The sequence below is a fragment of the Colobus angolensis genome, unplaced genomic scaffold (assembly GCF_000951035.1).
Source record: "Colobus angolensis palliatus isolate OR3802 unplaced genomic scaffold, Cang.pa_1.0 Scaffold49, whole genome shotgun sequence".
In the NCBI taxonomy this organism is placed as follows: Eukaryota; Metazoa; Chordata; class Mammalia; order Primates; family Cercopithecidae; genus Colobus; species Colobus angolensis.
In genome coordinates, this window is record NW_012118376.1 from 2,687,729 (window position 1) to 2,707,716 (window position 19,988).

The window sequence follows — 19,988 nt, forward strand, 5'->3', positions numbered from 1 at the left end:
GGAGAATTGCTTGAACTCAGGAGGCAGAGGTTGCAATGAGCCGAGATCGCACCACTGCACTCCAGCCTGGGTGACAGCAAGACTCAGTCTCAAAAAAAAAAAATTCCTCTGGCTGAAAGTCTTCAGTCCCTCAACTAAAAGGGTCTCCCAAGTGTCCAGCACAATGAATTCAAACCATACTAAGTCATACTATTATTTCAAATAGAAATGCTGTGGCATTTATGTCACATTGGATCCTCTGAGATGTCAAGGTGAGATAAGGTAGTCAAGAGATTTATTGGGAGAAACGCCTGTGAAGGTAAAGGAATGGAAAGCAGAAGAATATAATGTAGGTCTGCTACCTGGGAAAGAAGAGAGGAAAGAAAGTCCTGCCTAGGAAAAGCTTCAGGCCACAGCACAGTTCTGAGAAACTGTGATACTGTGTCCAGCCAGAACAAAGGACAGTTAGTGTCTGAGGCAAGGTCTGTTCATTAGAGTAGCCTCACATCAGGTAGGCACAAGTGGCTCTACTATCCTCATCTTATTCGGTGATCAGCTGGGAGCAGTCAAAGGGAAGTACGGCCTCCATGTAGCTGTCACTCAGCTATGCTTTCCATGGCCGACTATCTTAAAGGGACATCTAAGCAGTGTACCTCCAGGACTGCCACAGTCCATTTCTTGTCCTCCACAGATCCCGCTTCCCATGGCTCCTGTGAGCCCTCTTCTTGAGGAAATACTTAGAAGAGAGAAGTTAATGGGAGGAATATAGTCCCTAGTGCCGCCATTTGTCTTGAGATGGCAACCCATAGTCATCTTCTCCTACCTGCACTATCCACTCTAAATCCCCCCTTTATTATCTTTATTATCTTTATTCCAGAAGGTCTTAGCTGTTGGCAATCACACCCTTGTCAGGAGGAATTTGTTGCCCACAGCTAGTCAAGAGTGGGCAAGACAACAGAAAAACTTGACCACAGGCATCACCTGGGATCCATACACATTCCTTCCTCCCTCTCCCATTGTGTACAGGCAGCCTCATCTCTTCCTGCCGACGAAAGTCAATGATCTCTTCTTTTCACCTGCTGGTCTCTTCATAGAAAGAGTCCAAAATGCCCTGGTGGAAGCCATAGTATATAGTTCAATGGGACACTTGCTGTGCCTCCTGCCAAGCTACACTTCATTTGAGGACCAAGACCTCTAATCTCATAGAGCCCATAGTTGTAGAGACAAGAAGCACAAAATTCCCCAGGATGTCATTGGAAATGATAAGTGGGTCCACTCCTGTTTTCACTCCTTGGTTCTCAGACCTATGTATTCTTCCTGTTGAGGACACAGCACTATATGGAGAACCCCAGTTTAGTGTATATGGTGCATCCTGCAGGATGGTACCCTGTCCTTTCAGAGCATTGCCTCCAGCTGGAGCTTCAGCTATGCTTTTAGTGACCATTCCAGTGCTTTATGAGGCTGGCTCCATCTAGATGATGTAGTATCTGATATGACCGGTGGATTCCACGGTCATTGTCCTATTCACAAGCCTCCTTTGCTATGAAGTGATCCTCTGGTCAATATTATGCTGTGTGTGCTTCCAGGACTACAGATCCAGCCCCAGGTGGTGGGGCTTGCTGAAGCTCTGTGGCGAGGAAAGGCAAATCTAAAGCCAGGAGAGGTATCTAACCCTGTGAGGATGAACTGTGGAACCTTCCAGGACAGAAGGCCCAATGTAGCTGACTTGCCAACTACATTGGAGATGTAAAAGTTTATTTTCCAACTCAGCAAGTCCCAGAATTCTTGGGCTCTCTGTATTCCACCTACATGTTCCTTGAAACCTGGCTGGTTCTTTTCTGAACTCATCTCTAGTACCTATTATATGCAGCTAAATACAACTAGCTCACACTTTTATCATTGTGCCTGAAGACTTCTCAGCACAAATCCAAATATTTTTAGGTACATATGCTAACTTCCAAGTTACCAAAGGTGACAGTTTTAGAAAATGTCTCATCCCTGCAAAACACAGATTACCATTTTCTTTCCAGCCTCCTATAAGTTTTCTTGTGCCCATCATTCAGTCTCCAAACCAATGCCACTTATTTTTTTTGTGTCCTTGTGCCTATACCCCACTACAAATACCAATTTCTAATACCAATTAGATACTAATTTCTGATACCAAAAGCTATTGCCACAAAATGTTATATGACAAACATCCAAAAATTCAGTGGCTTAAAATAACAGTCGTTTATTGTCATTGATCTATGAATCAGCTGAGTGTTGGCAGATCCAAGCTGGGCTCCACTGTGCAGCTCTGCTGATTCAGGCTGAGCTTGGCTAGGAGAGTTTGGCTTTCCTCCATGTGTTACTCATCCTCCTCCTAGAACCAGTGGGCTAGTCATCAGCCTGTTCTGTGCTTCTGATGGCATAAGCCTAAGAAAACAAGCCCAACCACACAAGTGTTTTTCAAGCCCCTGCTTGCAACATACTTGCTAATATCCCACTAGCCAAAGTAAGTCAGGGGGAGGGAGAAAAGTGATTACTTTGAATAATAATCTAACCTACCACATGTTATTGTGAAATCATAGATCACCTCCGAAGAGGAAAAGTCATCAGATACAAAGGATTGTGAATGAGAATGGCAGAACTTCTCTAGAGCAGTATCAGAAGCTAGAAGACAATGAAATGCCTTCCAAATTCCAAGTGAAACTGTTTTAAACCTGGAATTCCATATCCGTCTAAACTATCAGTCAATTATAAGGCTAAAATAAAGATATTTTGAGACATGCATGTGTAGAGTCTCAGTTAATGTACCTCCCATAAACATTTCCTTAGAAGCTACTGGAGAATAAGAGCCATCAAAAAGATACAACCAAAACAGAGGAAGATAGACAACACAGGACATCCAATTTAGGAGAGAGATGATGGAAATTTCCAGCATGATAGCATATGAAGTTCCATATTGTTGCACAGAAAACAGCAAGACTAGTCTGGAGCAGAGGGATGGAGGGCTCCATGGCTCTCTGCAGTGTGGGGAATTTGCGTAGAAAGATATCTAAAATGCTATTGTAGACAGTGGGAAAACCCAAGTATAGGTACAATGGAAAACTAAGCAAATGAAAAATAACACAATTATTTAGAGGTATGTGGAAGGAAGTAAAATCATAGTCCACTATTTTGTTCAGCCATAAACAATATTTCATATTGTAAGAAGAACTGTCCTATAACTATATTGAGAGAATGGGAAGAAGAAAGTGAATAATACCATAATAGAAAGTCACCAGACAATACTCAAGGTTGATAAATCAGGAAAAACAATATAGCACATAATAGTTAGCAATATGGAGGAAATGTATTGAGTCTGGAAAGTAGAATTAGAAAATATGAGGGTTGGGACATAGGTTTGTTATATTTGGTTGCAAATCTTTTATCAATATTGGACTGTTGTGTAAAAATATGTACAAAAATATTGGACTGTTGTGTAAAAATATGTAAAAATTTATTCTGATAAATTTTTTCAGGCCTAGGGAAATGTAATACAATTAGCTTGTATACTACTTTGGTGAGAGCAAATTTCATGTATTTTATCATTTATTGAATAAATATTTTTGCGTTGTTCTAGGTATAAATATTGTTGCTTAGTTGTAGGCATCAAAATAATTATGCACAGTGTTTAATGATTACAAAACACATTTGCATATATTTAATCTTGTGATTCAATTCTCACAACTCTGAGTTTGATACAGAAGCAAATTTACCTTGCTGTTAATGAATTCTAAGTTGCAGTACTGTTTGCTGAATGGACCCCTTTCTAACTCTGGAAAGGGGCCCTATCAATATGTTTAAATGGTCATATAATTTTGTAAATTATATCCAAAAAAAACTCTTTTGTTAAGATCACTTCAACTCCTAATGCATCATCTTTCCCCTTATGTGAACATGAGAACTGTTTCTAAATAAATATATACTTTTGTACCCAATTCATATCAAAACATTTTTATTCTTTTGCTTAAAGAAGGCTCCACCAAATAGTGAAAATGTCAGGCTCACCAAAACTTGAATTCTGGCCGGGCGCGGTGGCTCAAGCCTGTAATCCCAGCACTTTGGGAGGCCGAGACGGGCGGATCACGAGGTCAGGAGATCGAGACCATCCTGGCTAACACGGTGAAACCCCGTCTCTACTAAAAATACAAAAAAAAAAAACTAGCCGGGCGAGGTGGCGGGCGCCTGTAGTCCCAGCTACTCCGGAGGCTGAGGCAGGAGAATGGCGTAAACCCGGGAGGCGGAGCTTGCAGTGAGCTGAGATCCGGCCACTGCACTCCAGCCCGGGCGACAGAGCAAGACTCCGTCTCAAAAAAAAAAAAAAAAAAACTTGAATTCATCTCGGATAAGTATTATCTGTCCTATTTGACAAGTTGATGAATGAGGTTAAATGGCTTCGCCCAGGTTTGCACATCTGGACTTAAACTCAAGTATGTGAATGTCCAAACCCATTTTCTTGGGTGTCTTATAATCCATCTCTAGATGGTAGAAGAAAAGTTAAGAGTCGTTAGTCCTGTTCCTGGAAAAATCCATCCTGGAACGTGGGTGGAAAAAGGGCAAGCCTGAGCCACTGGGCTTGGGGTTCACATGGTGGTGTTTTGAGGAACAGGTGGTGGTGAATGGCACAAAAAGAAAGGTCATTGAAGACAAATTATGATGATACACAATACTCTTTGTCTGCCTCTGCCTAGCCATTGGGGAACAACAACACTAAAATGCTTCCTGTGAAACACAGTCCTGTTGGGATAGGAAGAGGTCTCCTTTCTCCAGATGTCTCTCATTTATTCCAGTCTAGTATCTGAGAACAGCTCTGAGTATCGCTTTGGAACCAATGTGAGGCTGGTTGAAGTCAGAGATCAAGGAATCGAAGGCTCAAGGTTAGAGACGTTTCAGGTAACTAAGCCCAACCCCTCAAAGAGAGGAGGCAGAGCACAGGGAGAGGCAGTCCACACAGTGCTTAAGAGCAGGGCTCAAATCCGATTTCTGCCTGGGTGGAAGCCGTATGACTTTGAGCAAGCTACTTAATCTCTCTGCCTCAGTTTCTTCATGAGTAAACTGGGAATAGCAATATGTGCCCATAATCTCTTTTCTACAACTCAGAATGCAAAATCCTAAAATTATTTCAAAATTTTTTGGTGGGAAGAGATGATCTGAACTCATTTGACAACAAAACGTAACCCAATTCATGTAAAAGTATTCCATTTAGTGCAAAAATTCACATGCCTCACTGTATAAATATTAATGTATTTGATTATGGAGAACAGTCCCATGGCGGTGTTTTCTATCATAAGGTGTATGTGCCATACACCTTTCTAAAATCCAGAAAATTAAGAATTTTGGTCCTAAGGTTTTCAGATAAAAGCTGTGGATCTGAAGTGCCTATTTCACAAGGTTGTCATGAGGGTTAAATAAATAATAAAGGAAAGGTGCTTAGAAGAGTACTTGGAAGAAAATAAGTGTTCTAGACATGTTTTCTATTATGGAGAATGCTCCCCCCACGAAGTATATTCCTGAGAGACGTTACCTGGCATTTATCTGACTCCTAGGAAGGAGAACTCACTTCTTTATGAGTCAGTCTAGTTTAACTATCGGATATTTCTGATCTAACCTTATAAAAAGCTGAAATTTGCTTTCTCTAACTTCCCCACACTGGTCATAGCTATATTTCAACACAGCTTTTACAGAGAGCTACTCTGCCTCCCCTGGGTCTTCTTTTCTGCATGGTTAATTGTTCATCAGATATTGCTCAGACCTGTTAGTTCCCCTCCCTCACCCCCGCCCCACTCCAGTTTGCCATTATATCCTTTCAAATGCAGTGCCCAAAATAAAACCCAGAGGTCTATATAGGTTCTGATCAGCATAGAGTGCAGTCCACATTTTTTCTATGCTCCAGACTATGAAAAACAACAGCATCTCTGTGTGAAAACAGAAGCGAGATGAGAGGAGATCTGGAAACGCAATCAAGGCCATCTAGGAGTTTCATTAGAAAAACATACTTTAAAGATTCAATTTCAAACCAATTTTTTTCTGGTTTCCCAGAACTGAGATGGAAAACAGTGAGCAGCCTAGACTGAAGGAAATGTGAGAGTCAAACAGTGTAGAGGTAGGGTGGGTGACGTTGTACCAATTCATTTGCTGCGAAACCCTACAGACAGTAATGACAGAGCTAGTGTGAAGGTCATGGACCATATCCCACAGTCCAAGAAAAATGAATGATATTCCAACAGAAGGAGAAGAACAGAGCTAAATAAAACTCTGACAAGTAGCCGCGCCAATCCACAGCAAATTACTGTGAAACAGGAGGACACTGCTCCCTCCGGTGGGCACAGCTAGATCTTGCCTCATGTCTGGCCCCAGCCCTGATACCCTCTGGTTAAAGGGAACCTGAGCAAATAAACCCACCAGAGGGGAAGTCATCCGTTTCCAAGGTAGAAATGTGATCACTCATTCAAGACGTGATGGGAATGATGAGAAAAAACGTTCCTCTTACAGTGACCATCCTGGCTACCTGCAAAGTATGCTTAGAATTCTAGATTCCTTTGGAGTCTTGGTAAAGATCTCCCAAGGGCTGACTGATGGGTACACGGGGATTTATTATTTTATTCTTCCTACTTTGTGGATGTTTAAAATTTTTCATAATAAAATTTTTTGAAAAAATCCTCAGGTAGCTATAACTTTTTAAAACCAATAGAGACCCTCATATGATGACAGTCTAATAATTGCATCTGTCCTCCTTTTCCCCACACTGAAGTTTTTTTTTTTTAATTAGATGGTACTTTCATTACTAAACTGGTTGGGAAAATGTTGGTAATTTTTTATGTGGACACAGTAGATCATATAAAAGACGACAGACCTAATAACTGAACAGAGAAATAAACTATCCAGAAAGAATTTGGACACTGAAAACTATGTTCAAAGCTAGGTTGATGAATGAAATTGTCATCAGGCTAATATCTGGGTAAAGGGAAGGATGTTAATAAGTTTGAGAATCTTAAGCCTGGTTTCTTGTTTAGTCTCCTGAGAAATGGACTGTGATCATGGTCCTCAGACTCAAACCAAACCCCGTACAACCACACAGACAAAAGGGTAGCCAGGACATTGATTAGGCTAATAGACTTTGACTTTGTTCTGGTCCAATGCATCTACGAATTGACTTCCAATTTCTTTATTAATACTTGGGTTAAAGTAAATGCTCCAGAATGAGCTGATGATGTTTTGTGTGCTGACACTTGGCTCCAGGCAAGGCCTCCAGGGGACCAGAACTCTTGAGCACCATTTCCCATCCTTTTGGACCAGCCACCTACCCCAGTCACTAGTGTAGGCAAGCAGTTCCACATAGGCATAACCTGACCTTGCCTCAGTCCAAACGCTGGACCTGTAGCTTTTGCTCCAAGGCTTGTCTGACACCAAAGTCTGTGATGCCTGTGGAAAGCTGCTTGGCAGTAATGCATGCACAACCCATAAAGGTGGGCAGTTACTACTTTTGAGGCTCCCTTTGGATGGGATGTTGTAGGTGAACAGGATTAAGAATCTCCATGTCCCCATCAGCCAGCCCTTGGGAGATCTTTACCAAGACTTCAAAGGAATCTAGAATTCTAAGCATACTTTGCAGGTAGCCAGATGGTCACTGCAAGAGAAGAGCGTTTTTCTCATCATTTTCGTCACAGCTTGAGTGGTAAGTGCGGATCCAGTGGCAACACAATTAAGGCTGTCACCTGTGGTGGACTGGGATGAGGTACAGGTGGAAGGGACAGGCTCTGGGTCAAGTGGTAGCTATGGTACTTGAACAATATGGAGGCAATGATAATTGTAAAGGAATGTGGAGTTCATTGGCTTTTGTTAACTGCTTTGAAGGTCTCAAAATAAGAAAATGACAGGGTCATGTTAGCCAACTATCAACTCAATCCCACAGTGAATAGAGCAATGGTTAAAAGAATTTGATCTCCTGCAGGCACAGGGAATACTGTCTTGAAGATTAAGATAACAGGCGACAGAGTCATAGAGGAGACAGAACGACAAGCCTTCACAGGTTTCCTATTTCAAAGTTAGAACCCTGATAGGAAAAGCTTAAGATCTTAAGAGCTGGGATAGGACAGAAAAGTCTGAGAATATTGAGTCACTAGATTAATTTTCATCCTCTAGGAGAGCAAAGTCAGCCTTCTCCTTGCTGGGGACATCAGCCTCATCATTCCTGGAGATCCTGAAAATACCTCATGTGAATCTTGCTGTGCAAAGTGATGTCTGTCTTCCTCAAGGTCTCCTTCCATCTCCAATTCACTGACTCCATGATAACTGGAGTCAGGTTTTGGCTCAAGCAGGTGGGGAAATGTATCCCTGCTGCAGTAGGAAATAGTTTACTAAAGAAACTGAAGGACCTGGTATATTAGACTATTCTCACACTGCTATAAAGAAATACCTAAGACTGGGTAATTTATAACGGAAAAAGGTTTAACTCACAGTTCTGCATAGCTGGAGGGGCCTCAGGAAACTTACAATCGTGGTGGAAGGCAAAGAGGAAGCAAATCCTTCTTCACAGGGTGGCGGGAGCGAGAAGTGTAAGCAGGGGAAATGCTGGATGCTTATAAAATCATCAGATCTCATGAGAACCCACTCATCACGAGAACAGCATGGGGGAAACCTCCCCCATGATCCAATCACCTCCCTCCCTCAACACGTGGGGATTACAAGCCCCGCCCTCAGCACATGGGGATTACAATTCGAGATGAGATTTGGGTGGGGACACAGAGCCAAACCATTTACCTGGGTAATGTATACAGGCAGGAACCCGGATAAGCTTGTGAAAGTGGATCTTGAGGATGTTGGACCCAGGTGGGTGAGTGGAATAGAAAGCTGGATAACAGTGAATTTGTTGACCTGGGAGCACCCTTCCTTGATTTAAACTCAGTGTCTTGGCAAGGATATCAGTAGCAATACACTGCAAGAGTGATTTCTTGAGGCTTGGACAAAATAGTGGCCTATGATAAATAAAGTCCAGAGGCTGGAACTTGCCTGGACTGGAGCTTGCCATAGCACTAAGGAAGGAGTCAGAAAGCTCAGGGATGTGAAAATATTAAAGATACTTATTTTTTCTTTTGATTATGTAGTTATGACAGATTTCAGAAAGTTTTCATCAGGAATTCACAGAGGCAAAATGTAATTAAATTTCTACAAGCATTTATGTTTTTAAAAGTTTGTAGGGCCAGGTGCTGTGGCTCACACCTGTAATCCCAACATTTTTGGAGGCCAAGGCGGGTAGGATTGCTCGAGCTCAGGAATTCAATACCACCTAGGTAACATGGAGAGTCCCTGTCAACAAATTTTAAAAGAGCCAGGCATGGTGGCACACACCTGTAGTCCTAGCTACTCGGGAGGCTGAGGTGGGAGAATCACCTGAGCCCAGGAGATTAAGGTTGCAGTGAGCTGTGATTATGCCACTGCACTCTGGCCTGGGTGACAGAGCGAGACACTGTTTCAAAAAATATAAACTTGGTAGGAAACACACATAGATGCCACTTTACAAAACTGAATTCCATCAAGCTCTTCAATTTTTGTCATCCTCCTCAAATGACATAAATTGGCAAATAAGGCACAATTTATTCTTGAACAGTAGTAACTAAGGTTTTCTGTTTTTGCTTTTGTTTTTTTTGAGGAGTCTCTCTCTGTCTCCCAAGCTCGAGTGTAGTGGCACAATCTCAGTTCCCTGCAGCCTCCGCCTCCCAGGTTCAAGCTATTCTCCTGCCTCAGCCTCCCAAGTAGCTGGGACTAAAGGTGTGTGCCACCATGTCCGGTTAATTTTTTGTAGTTTTAGTAGAGATGGGGTTTTACCGTGTTAGCTAGAATGGTCTCGATCTCCTGACTGCATGATCCGCCCACCTCAGCCTCCCAAAGTGCTAGGATTACAGGCATGGGCCACTGAGCCCGTCGGTAACTAACTTTTAAGAGATTTAATTTTATTGCGGTAAAATATACAGAATTAATTTTATTGTGGTAAAATATACAGAACATACAATCTGCCATTTTAAGTGTACAGTTGAGTGGCACTAAGTGTATTCTCACTGTCATGTAACCATTCCCACCATCCATCTCCAGAACTTTTTTATCACCCTAAACTGAAACTCTGTTCACATTAAACAATAACTTCCCAATCTACTATTCCCCCAGACCCTGGCAACCTCTATTTTACTTTCTGTTTCCATGAATTTGTGTGTTTTAAGTATTTCATATGAATGGAATCATACAATATTTTTCCTTTTGTGCTTAGTTTAGTTAGCATAATGTTTTCAAAGTTCATCCTTGAAAGGATGATATAGGAGATATCCAAATATCTTTCCTTTAAAAAGATGAATAATATTCCATTGTATGTATATACATCCACTTGTCTGTTTTGACATTTGAATTGTTTATGCCTTTTGGCTTTTGCAAATTAACACTTCCATGGACATTGGTGTACAAGTATCTATTTGAGTCTCTGCTTTTAATTCTTTAATTCTTTGGGGCGTATACTTAGGAGTGGAATTGCTAAATCATATGGTAATTCTCTGTTTAACTTTTTGAAGAACCACCAAACTGCTTTCCATTGCAGCTGCACAATTTTATATTCCCACCAGCAATGCACAGGAGTTCCAATTTCTCTACATTCTTTCCAACAACTGTTATTTTTCCTTTTCAAAAAAACAGTGGTGCATGGTAGCTCCCCCTTGTAATCCCAGCACTTTGGGAGGCCAAGGCAGGAGAATCATTTGAGGCCAGGAGTTTGAGACAGCCTGGACAACATAGAAAGAGTGTGTCTCTACAAAAACATTAAAATAAAAGAATTTAGCTGGCATGGTGGTGCATGCCTGTAGTCCCAGCTACTCCAGAGGCTGAGGCAGAAGAATCACTGAAGCCAGCCCAGGAGTTTGAGGCTGCAGTGAGCTCTGAGCGCCACTGCATTCCAACCTGGGTTACAGAGCAAGACCCCTGACAGAGCAAGACCTGGGTGACAGAGCAAGACCCTGTCTTAATCTTCAAGACAGTGAGCTGTGAGTGCCACTGCATTCCAGCCTGGGTGACAGAGCAAGACCCTGTGTCTTTTTGCTCAAAAGCAAAACAAAACAACACAAAAATCCTAACAGGTGTGAAGAATTTAGAAATGTCTTTTACTATTAATTCTTTAAACATTTTTATCCCTCCTCTTTTTCCTTTCCTTCTTTTACTTCAAATGCACATATAATATTGTTCCCCAGCTCACTGATGTGCTGTTTATCCATCTTTTCTCTGTGCTTCACTTTGGGCAGTTTCTTTTCCTGTGTCATTATGTTCACTGTTCTTTTCTTCTACAGTGTCTCATCTGCTATTATATCTATCCAGTGAATTTTCAATTTTAGAGGTCGTATTTTTATCGCTAAAAGCTTGAGTTTAGTCCCTTATAAATCTTTTATTTCTTATAACTTTCACGTTCTTTCGTCTCTTTATGTAAGAAACATATTTCTTTCTTTCTTTTTTTTTTTTTTAAGACAGTGTCTCACTCTGTTGCCCAGGCTGGAGTGAGTGGCACAATCTCAGCTCACTACAGCCTCAACCTCCTGAGCTCAGGTGATCCTCCCATCTCAGCCTCCCAAGTAGCTGGGATACAGGTGTGTACCACCACACCTGAATAATTTTTAGTATTTTGTGTAGTGATGGATTTTCACGTTGCCCAGGATGGTCTCCAGCTCCTGGGCTCAAGCAATCCACCCACCTCAGCCTCCCAAAGCGCTGGGATTACAGGTGTGAACCACCAGGCCTAGCCAACATATTTCCAATAGCTATATTAACCTTGTTGTCTGATAGTCCCATAGTCTCTGTTGTTTCTGGGTCTGAGTCTTGTGACCAATTTTTCTCTTGACTATTCTTCATATTTTCTTTTTCTTCATATGTCTATTAATTTCAGATTGGATTCTAGATATTGTGAAGTTTACATTATTGGGTGCTGAAATTTTATATTTCTTAGAAGACTGTTGAATCTTTTCTGTTGGGCTTTTACTTGAAGATTAATTTGATCATTTTGAGGTATGTTCTAGGATCCTTTAGTGTTTTCTAGAGTAGCATTTATTTGAGAAATAATTTAGCCCCACTTCAAACTGTTGCCTTTCCAGGATTTTTACTGAATGTTATGTGTATTCACCAAGGTCTCTTTACTCTGACTAGAGGGAACTCAAATGATTCCCAGCTCTGTGTGAACCCTGGTTATTGGTTATTTGTCTTACAGCTTACACAGAACTATTCTTTCCTTGCAAGTTGTTCTTGTCCAGCCCTATGGGATTTCATCCTATTCCTGACTAGTTTGGTGTTCAGGCAAAGAGTCAAGAGTCTCACTGTTGCCCAGGCTGGAGTGCAGTGGCACCATCATGGCTTACTGCAACCTCTGCCTCCCCAGGCTCAGGTGATCCTCCCCGTCAACCTCCCAAGTAGCTGGGACCACAGGTGTGCACCCCTACACCCAGCTAATTTTTTGTATTTTTTGCAGAGACAGGATGTCGCCATGTTACTCAGGCTGGTCTCAAATTCCTGGGCTGAAGCAATCCATCCACCTCAGCCTCCCAAAGTGCTGGGATTACAGGTGTGAGCCACTGCACCCAGTCAGAGATTTCTTGAGAGCGCTCCTCTCAAGCAATGCTAGAGTTTGAATGTTTGTCCCCTCTGAAACTCATGTTGAAACTTAATCCCCACTGTAACAATATTAAGAGCGTGGGAAATTCAACTATAGTATTTTGAGAAGCAGCATCTTTGGAGGTCATTCGAAAGAGATAAGGTCATGAGTGTGGGATGTGAGTGGCTTCATAGAGGAGAAAGAAACATAAGCTAGCATGCTTAGCTCCCTCTCTATGCCCTATACCACCTTGGGACTCTGCAGAGAGTCCCTACCAATAGGGAGGCCCTCACCAAATGCACCCTCTCAACATTGGACTTTCAGCCTTCAGAACTGTGAGAAATAGATTTCTCTTCATTATAAGCTACGTAGTCTCAGGTACTTGGCTATAAAAACAGAAAATGGACTTAGACAGGTTCTCTGCCTTATAAATCATAGCTACCTTGGTCTTCTTGAACTATAATCTCTGTTTAATTCAGTGGAAATGACCACACTCTGTACAATTTCATCTCCCTGAATCACAGTCTTGGAGCTACCTACAGGAAGAAAGCCTACATGAGGGTGTATTTTGCCCCCTTTGTTTTCCTTTTTATGGGGATCATAATCTCATTGGACTCTTATCCAAAGCCTTAAAATAATTTTTTCCTACATTTTGTTTAGTTTTCTAGTTGCTTACTTTCAAAATGTAACCACAGGCTGGCTTACTCCTTCATGGTTGAAAGCAGAAGTTCTTGAAAAGGATTTTCAGTGCCAGCTCAGGTTCAGGTAGAACGACCTGTCGGTAATTACACTGTCCTCCAGAATATTGTATATATGTGCTAAAACAATAGCTGATACATGGTGCTATGTACCCAATGTCTAGCAACATTGGTCCAGGAAACATGAGGTAGAAGTAGGATTGCCCCCCTCACCATCACTTCTCATGATCCACTTAAAAATATTGTGCAATTCCCATCAAATGAGCTTAGGTTCTGCTGAATTAATTGTCCCACTTTCAGGTAGGCGAATGTGTGCACTAAGAAATGATAGCGCTTCCATTCACTTTAAAGTGTGATTATCGCTTTTGAATTTGGGGTTCCTCATGGCAGTAGACCAGCAAGAAAGAAGAAGTGTTCCTATGCTGAAAAGAGTAATTGACTCTGATTACCATGAGGAGCTAAGGCTGTTGTTATATTATGTGTGCAGGAAGGACTGTGTCTGGGACATAGAGGATTCACAGGGACATCTATTGATGATTCCATGACTGGTGATGGCGGATGGGCAGTCGCAGTGATCATGACTTTACAAGGTCAACTAAAGGCTCAGACCCCTCAGAGATAAAGTTTTGAATCAGACATCAGGAAAGCAACCTACGTTAGCCAAAGAATTGGCTGAGGTTAAGGGAAATCTAGAGCAAATGGTGGAAAATGGAGATGACAAGTACTATTTATGGACTTGGAATCTGTTGCATCAGCAGGGAATATAAGTTGTTCTATTAACCTTCTTGTATTTAGTCTTTGTAGGATTTAGAGCTAGCCACAATCTAGAAGACTCTGGGCAGATTGGACTTAATGCAGAGCACAAAAGCCCTAAGAAGGGCAAAGGTGAAACGTAATAGAAATCTGTTGTGGTTTCAAAACATGTTCTTAACTTCTTTGATGTTCCTTCCTTCAAAAACTGAAGCCTAGGCTGGAAGTGGTAGCTCACGCCTGTAATCCCAGCACTTTGGGAGGCTGAGGTGGGTGGATCACGAGGTCAGTAGTTCAAGACCAGTCCGGCCAATACGGTGAAACCCCGTCTCTACTAAAAATACAAAAATTAGCCAGGTGTGGTGGCTCACACCTGTAGTCCCAGCTACTCGGGAGGCTGAGGCAGAAGAACTGCTTGAACCCGGGAAGTGAAGGTTGCAGAGAGCCGAGATCACGTCACTGCACTCCAGCCTGGGCAACAAAGCGAGACTCTGTCTCAAAAAAAAAAAAAAAAACGGGGAAAAGGGGGAAGCCTTATTCCCTTCTCCTGGAGCGTGGAATGTGCCCAGTGATTCACTTCTAAGTAATAAAAGGTGGTGGAAGTGACAGTGTGTGATTTCCAAGACTAGGTCATAAAAGACATTGTGACTCCCTCCTGCCAATAATCACTCACTCTGGGGGATGCCATGTGCCATGTTACAAGGACATTCAGCACCCCTATTGTGAGGCCCATGTGGCAGGGACACTGAAGCCTCCTGCCAAGGGCCATGTAGTGCACCACTTTGAAAGTGGATCTTTCAGCCCCAATCAAGTTTTCAGATAAATGCAGGCCTGGCTTAAAATATTGAATATAATGTCATCACAGACCCTGAGCTAGAATCAGCCAGCTAAGTGACTCCTGAATTTCTGACCCACAGGAATTGTGGAGAATGGCTGGCTGTTTGTTGTAAGACACTGAGTTTGGAGGGTAATCGGACTCTTGATTATGCATAGGCTTTGACCAGCTACACACAGGTGCAATCTGAAGCATCCCACGTCAGCCCATGTATGCTGTGTACCTCTAGCTCCCTACCCTGGGAATTCTCTAAGGTGCAGGGCACCTGCAAGAGGGCTGTAAGCACTGACACAAGGAGAAAGAAGCCAATAGCTAAATGTTTTCCCTTCCACCACTCAGGTGTTAGGTTCTGAAGTGGATTTCAGAAAACTCCTCAAAGGTCCTGATAGGCTTGTACAGCAGTTGCTCAGTCGTAGCCAATGTGATCCTGTGTTTTTCTTTTTACCTCACTTTTTATTATAAAAAATGTTCAAGCATACAGAGAAGTTGAAAGAATTCTACAGTGAAAACCCCTATATCCCTATCTAGATTGTACAACTAACATCTTATTCTATTTCTTTTGTCATATATATATATCCATTTGTCTAGTGTTCTATCCATCTGCTAATCTATTTTAATTTTTAATGCATTTCAAAGTACTTTTCAGATAACAGTATAATTCACCCTTAACGTTTCAGCATGCATCCCATTAACTAAACTTCGGTATTCATTTACGATGTTTTTCTTTTAAGGCAAAATTTATATTCAATAAAATGAACAATTGTAAGTGTACCATTCAGTAAGTTTTGAAAAGTACATTGACATGTGTAACCCAAACTCCTTTGAAGATGTATAAGAACATTCCCTCATGCCTGCTCTCTGTCAACTCCTACTTCTACGCCCACATCTGCACAGATCGCTATTTTGATTTTTCATCATTGCAGATTAGTTCTGCCTATTCTAGAACTTTAAATAGGAAAATACCATATTCTTTTACGTAAGGCTTTTTTCACCCAGCATGCTTTAATATTTACCCATATTATTATATCAATACTCTATTCCCTTTTATGGCTGGGCAATACTCCGTTGCATGGACATACCATAGTTTGTTTATCCATTCTTCTGTCAATGGGCTGTTTCCAGTTTTTGTTTGTTTGTTTTTGTCTTTTGTTGTTGTTGTTTTTGAAACAAGGTCTTAGTCTATCACCAGGCTGGGTGATCATGGCTTACTGCAGCCTTGAACTCCTGGGCTCAAGTGATCCTCCCACCTCAGCCTCCTGAGTAGCTAGGACTACAGATGTGTGCCACCATGCTGGCTAATGTTTGTGTGTTTTTTTTGTTTTTTTTTTTTTGTTTTTTTTGTGAAGACAGGGTCTTGCTATATTCCCCAGGCTGGTCTCGAACTCCTAGCCTCAAGCAATCCTCTTACCTGAGGTTCTCAAAGTGCTAGGATAACAGGCGTGAGCCACCATGCCTGGCCTGTTTCCAGTTTCTGACTATAACATATAATGCTGCTGTGAACATTCTTAAACAAGTCTGTTTATATACACATATTTTCATTTCTCTTGGGCAAATATCTAGGAATGAAATTGCTGGGTCACAGAAGGTGTGTGTTTAGTTTTTTAAGAAAGTGCCAGACCTTTCCAAAGCAGTTGTACAAATTTACACCCCTACCAACAATTTATGAGAGCTCTGATTGTTCCACACCCTTACCAACATTTGTTACTGTAGTATTATTAATGTAGCCATTCTAATAGGCATCTAGTAGGTATCTCGTGGTGGTTTCATTTGAATTCTGATGACTAGTAACACTGAGGCCTTTCACGTGCTTGTCGGTCACTCCTCTATTGACAGAGCATGCTTGCAATGGCTTTTCTGCCTCCCCTGCTTTACTCTCTCATTCCTCACTCCTGATCCCTAGTATCATTTTGCAAATAAACTACCTGTCTATGACTCTTCGTCTTGGCTTAACTTTAGGCATATACAGGCTAAGATATATAGAAGCAGCTGGGAGAGCAAAGAAGGTATAACCCCATCCCTAACCTCATCCCCATCCCTGTGAAAAGGGAAAAGAGGATGCTTCTCCATTCTGGTGAAATTTCACCCCTTATTGGTTAATAGGTGTGTTTCCACACAATGTCTGTGGAAGGGATCCCGAAAACTGCACCTCTGGCTGGGAATATTCTACATTGACCACATGCAGATACATTTCTATATCCTTTACCATAAAAAAGAATCTTATGTCATTTAACTCCCTATTGTCATTGCAGTAAGAATCACTAAGATGGTCATTCACACCAAGTTCAAACATAAAGGGCACTGATCTGAGAAATAAGCAGAGAAATGGCTTGGAAAGAAAAATTACTCCTTCGTACCTCACAGGTTTCTTACAAGACCTAGGCTGGCCTCCATGTGGTGGGCACCATCTCTCCCTCCTCACCCAGAGTACTCTGAAGCACCTCGTGACTCTCCAGCATCCAGGCCCAGGAGGACGAGGCTGAGAGAGAAGATCCCCTCCTTCTACTTTCTCCTTTGGTCTGTCCTGTCCTCATGTTCGGCACCAGGATCTGTGTTTTCCTGCAACAACAACAACAATAAAACTTAAAATTTAGATGTTTCTAAACTTAGATACAGAACCAACACCTTAGGCCAGGCATGGTGGCTCATGCATGTAGTACCAGCACTTTGGGAGGCCGAGGCAGGAGGATCCGTTGAGATCAGGAGTTTGAGACCAGCCTGGCCAACATGGTGAAACCCCATCTCTACTAAAAATAAAATAAAGTTTTAAAAAATTAGCCAGGTGTTGTAGTGCACGGCTGAAGCAGAATTAGTTGAACCTGGGAGGCGGAGTTTTCAGTGAGCTGAGACTACACCACTGTACTGTAGCCAGGGCGACAGAGCAAAACTCCATCTCAAAAAACAACCACCACTACCAAAAAAAAAAAAAAAAGAACTACCACCTTAATAAGATGCATTGAATTCACATTCAATAATGTGAAAACACAGGCATTCAATAACTGTTGGTTGAAAAAAAGTGAATGTATAAATGAATGGATGCACATTTCAATAGCAGCACAAGACAGTATGTGATTTATATGACTCCATTGCTTTTCCTGCCCCTCAGGTCACCTTTTCTTACTGCCTGCCTCTGGTTCTGTCCACTCCTTTTGGCTGCTGGCTTCTGAATGAACATCTTCCAGGGCTGGCTTCTGAATGAACATCTTCCAGATCATCATCAGCCTCACTGTCTGGTATATAGTAAACAAGGATCTCCGGAGTTGTGGACCCAGGTTTCCTGCCAGCACACAAAAGACTGCTAACCGCATTCCTCCCCCTAAACACCTCTCCACTCCTTACCCCTGTCCCGCAGCATCCAGGAACCATATTATCAGGCAAGTGGTTGGGGTGACAGTGAGACCCTGTCCTCACGGTAAAGGTAAAGATGGTGTCCTTTCCAAGTACCAGGCATTGTCAGTCTCAATCAGCGAGTTCACATAAAACCTAGGTTCCCTGTTTGTCTGCCTTCCTCATCCTGAACACGACAGAGTGCCAGGGGAAGTACACTTCCTCTTCTCTCGAATTAAAAAAAAAAAAAAATGCATATATATAACAGAAACATTCACGAAAGCAAGCCTTTCTGTTCAACGTGGCTCTTGTTACTATTTCCAGAGACAGAGCGCTTGTCCTGGAAAACAGACTACCAGAACGTTTTGCCCCCTCTGCTCTCATTCCAACCTATACCCGCCCCTTAGCAAGGCCTAGAGGGTTCAAAGGCAAACAATCTAGATGAAAGGTGATTTCTATAATAGTTCAGAATCATGGAAGCACTAAAGGGAATGGGGTGGGTGCCCCAAGCAGGGAAAGCTGAACAAAAGGCCAGAGGCAGAAATGAGCCAGGTGGAAACTGGGCATAGAAGTAAAGCTGCACTGGCTGAGAGCCTGGGGGGAGAGGGCACTTACTCTGGTAGTGGTGGTGGAAGGAGAAATGCTTTTCTCAGGATTGCAATGGGGGAATGGAAGGGGGTTGGCGTGTCAGATATGTTACTTAGAGAAGGGTTCCATAAAGAAACACAAACAGTGCGATTTAGGGGGTTTTCTCATGTTTGCATGTGACCTTATTTATGTGGAAGATTAATACCGTGCTCTTTTTTTCACTAGTATTTGGTAAAATCCTATTACTTTCTTGGTTTCTGTTTCTGGAAAAATTGGGCTGTACAGGCTTACATTTGCTCTCAACTTGGAACTTTTAGGGAATATCAATTTTACTTTACTGTACAATATAGAGGCAGGTGAAAATTTCTAACAGTTTTAAGTTTGTTGTCTCTATTAAAACTGTGTCCTTAGAAATATAATTTGAGAGGCTGGGCATGGTGGCTCACATCTGTAATCCTAGCACTTTGGGAGGTCAAGGTGGGCGGATCACTTGAGGTCAGGAGTTCAAGGCCAGCCTGGACGACGTGGCGAAACTGTCTCTTTTGTATTTTTGTAAAAATACAAAAGTTAGCCGGGTGTGGTGGCACATGGTGGTAATCCCAGCTACTCGGGAGGCTGAGGCAGGAGAATCGTTTGAACCTGGGAGGCGGAGGTTGCAGTGAGCTGAGATTGTGCCACTGCACTCCAGCCTGGGTGAAAGAGTGAGACTCTGTCTCAAAAAAAAAAAAAAAAAAAAATATGTATACACACACACACACACACATAAAAATTGAAGAACTTGGTCTTCTCGGACTCTGAAGACTTTGGAAACTGCTGTCTTCCTGGAAACAGAACCTATGAAAATCTGTGGCTTTGATTGTCTTACTTGGTGATTTGCCCAGGGAACAAGTTAGTCATTGATGTGTCTCTTTTGCTAAATAGCACAAGTTCTTGTAAGACTCTTCTATTGAATTAGAAGGGTATTATTGGCATATTTGTCTTCCTTTATATGCATGATAGTAAAATAAAAGCATGTCATTCTGCTAGGTTTCTTATTTTTCATTCTACCCATAAACCTTCTTGAATGAAATTGTTCACGTTAATGAGAGATTACGGAATCATTAAGTTCTCAGATGGATACAATAGGCATTATCCCAAAGCTAAGAGAAGAGGATACAATACTGTACCTCCATGGTCGAGA

General features: G+C 42.0%; 1 protein-coding gene across 1 annotated transcript in view; it reads right to left on the minus strand.

Moving 5' to 3' along the window:
• The window catches only part of LOC105524105, a 65,641-nt gene that overhangs the window by 16,206 nt on the left and 29,447 nt on the right, over positions 1–19,988 (minus strand). Inside the window, exon 6 of the mRNA XM_011959224.1 lies at positions 17,251–17,452. Within this exon, the coding sequence (XP_011814614.1) occupies positions 17,396–17,452 (57 nt within the window). The 3' untranslated portion in view covers positions 17,251–17,395. The remainder of the gene's footprint in view (positions 1–17,250; positions 17,453–19,988) is intronic.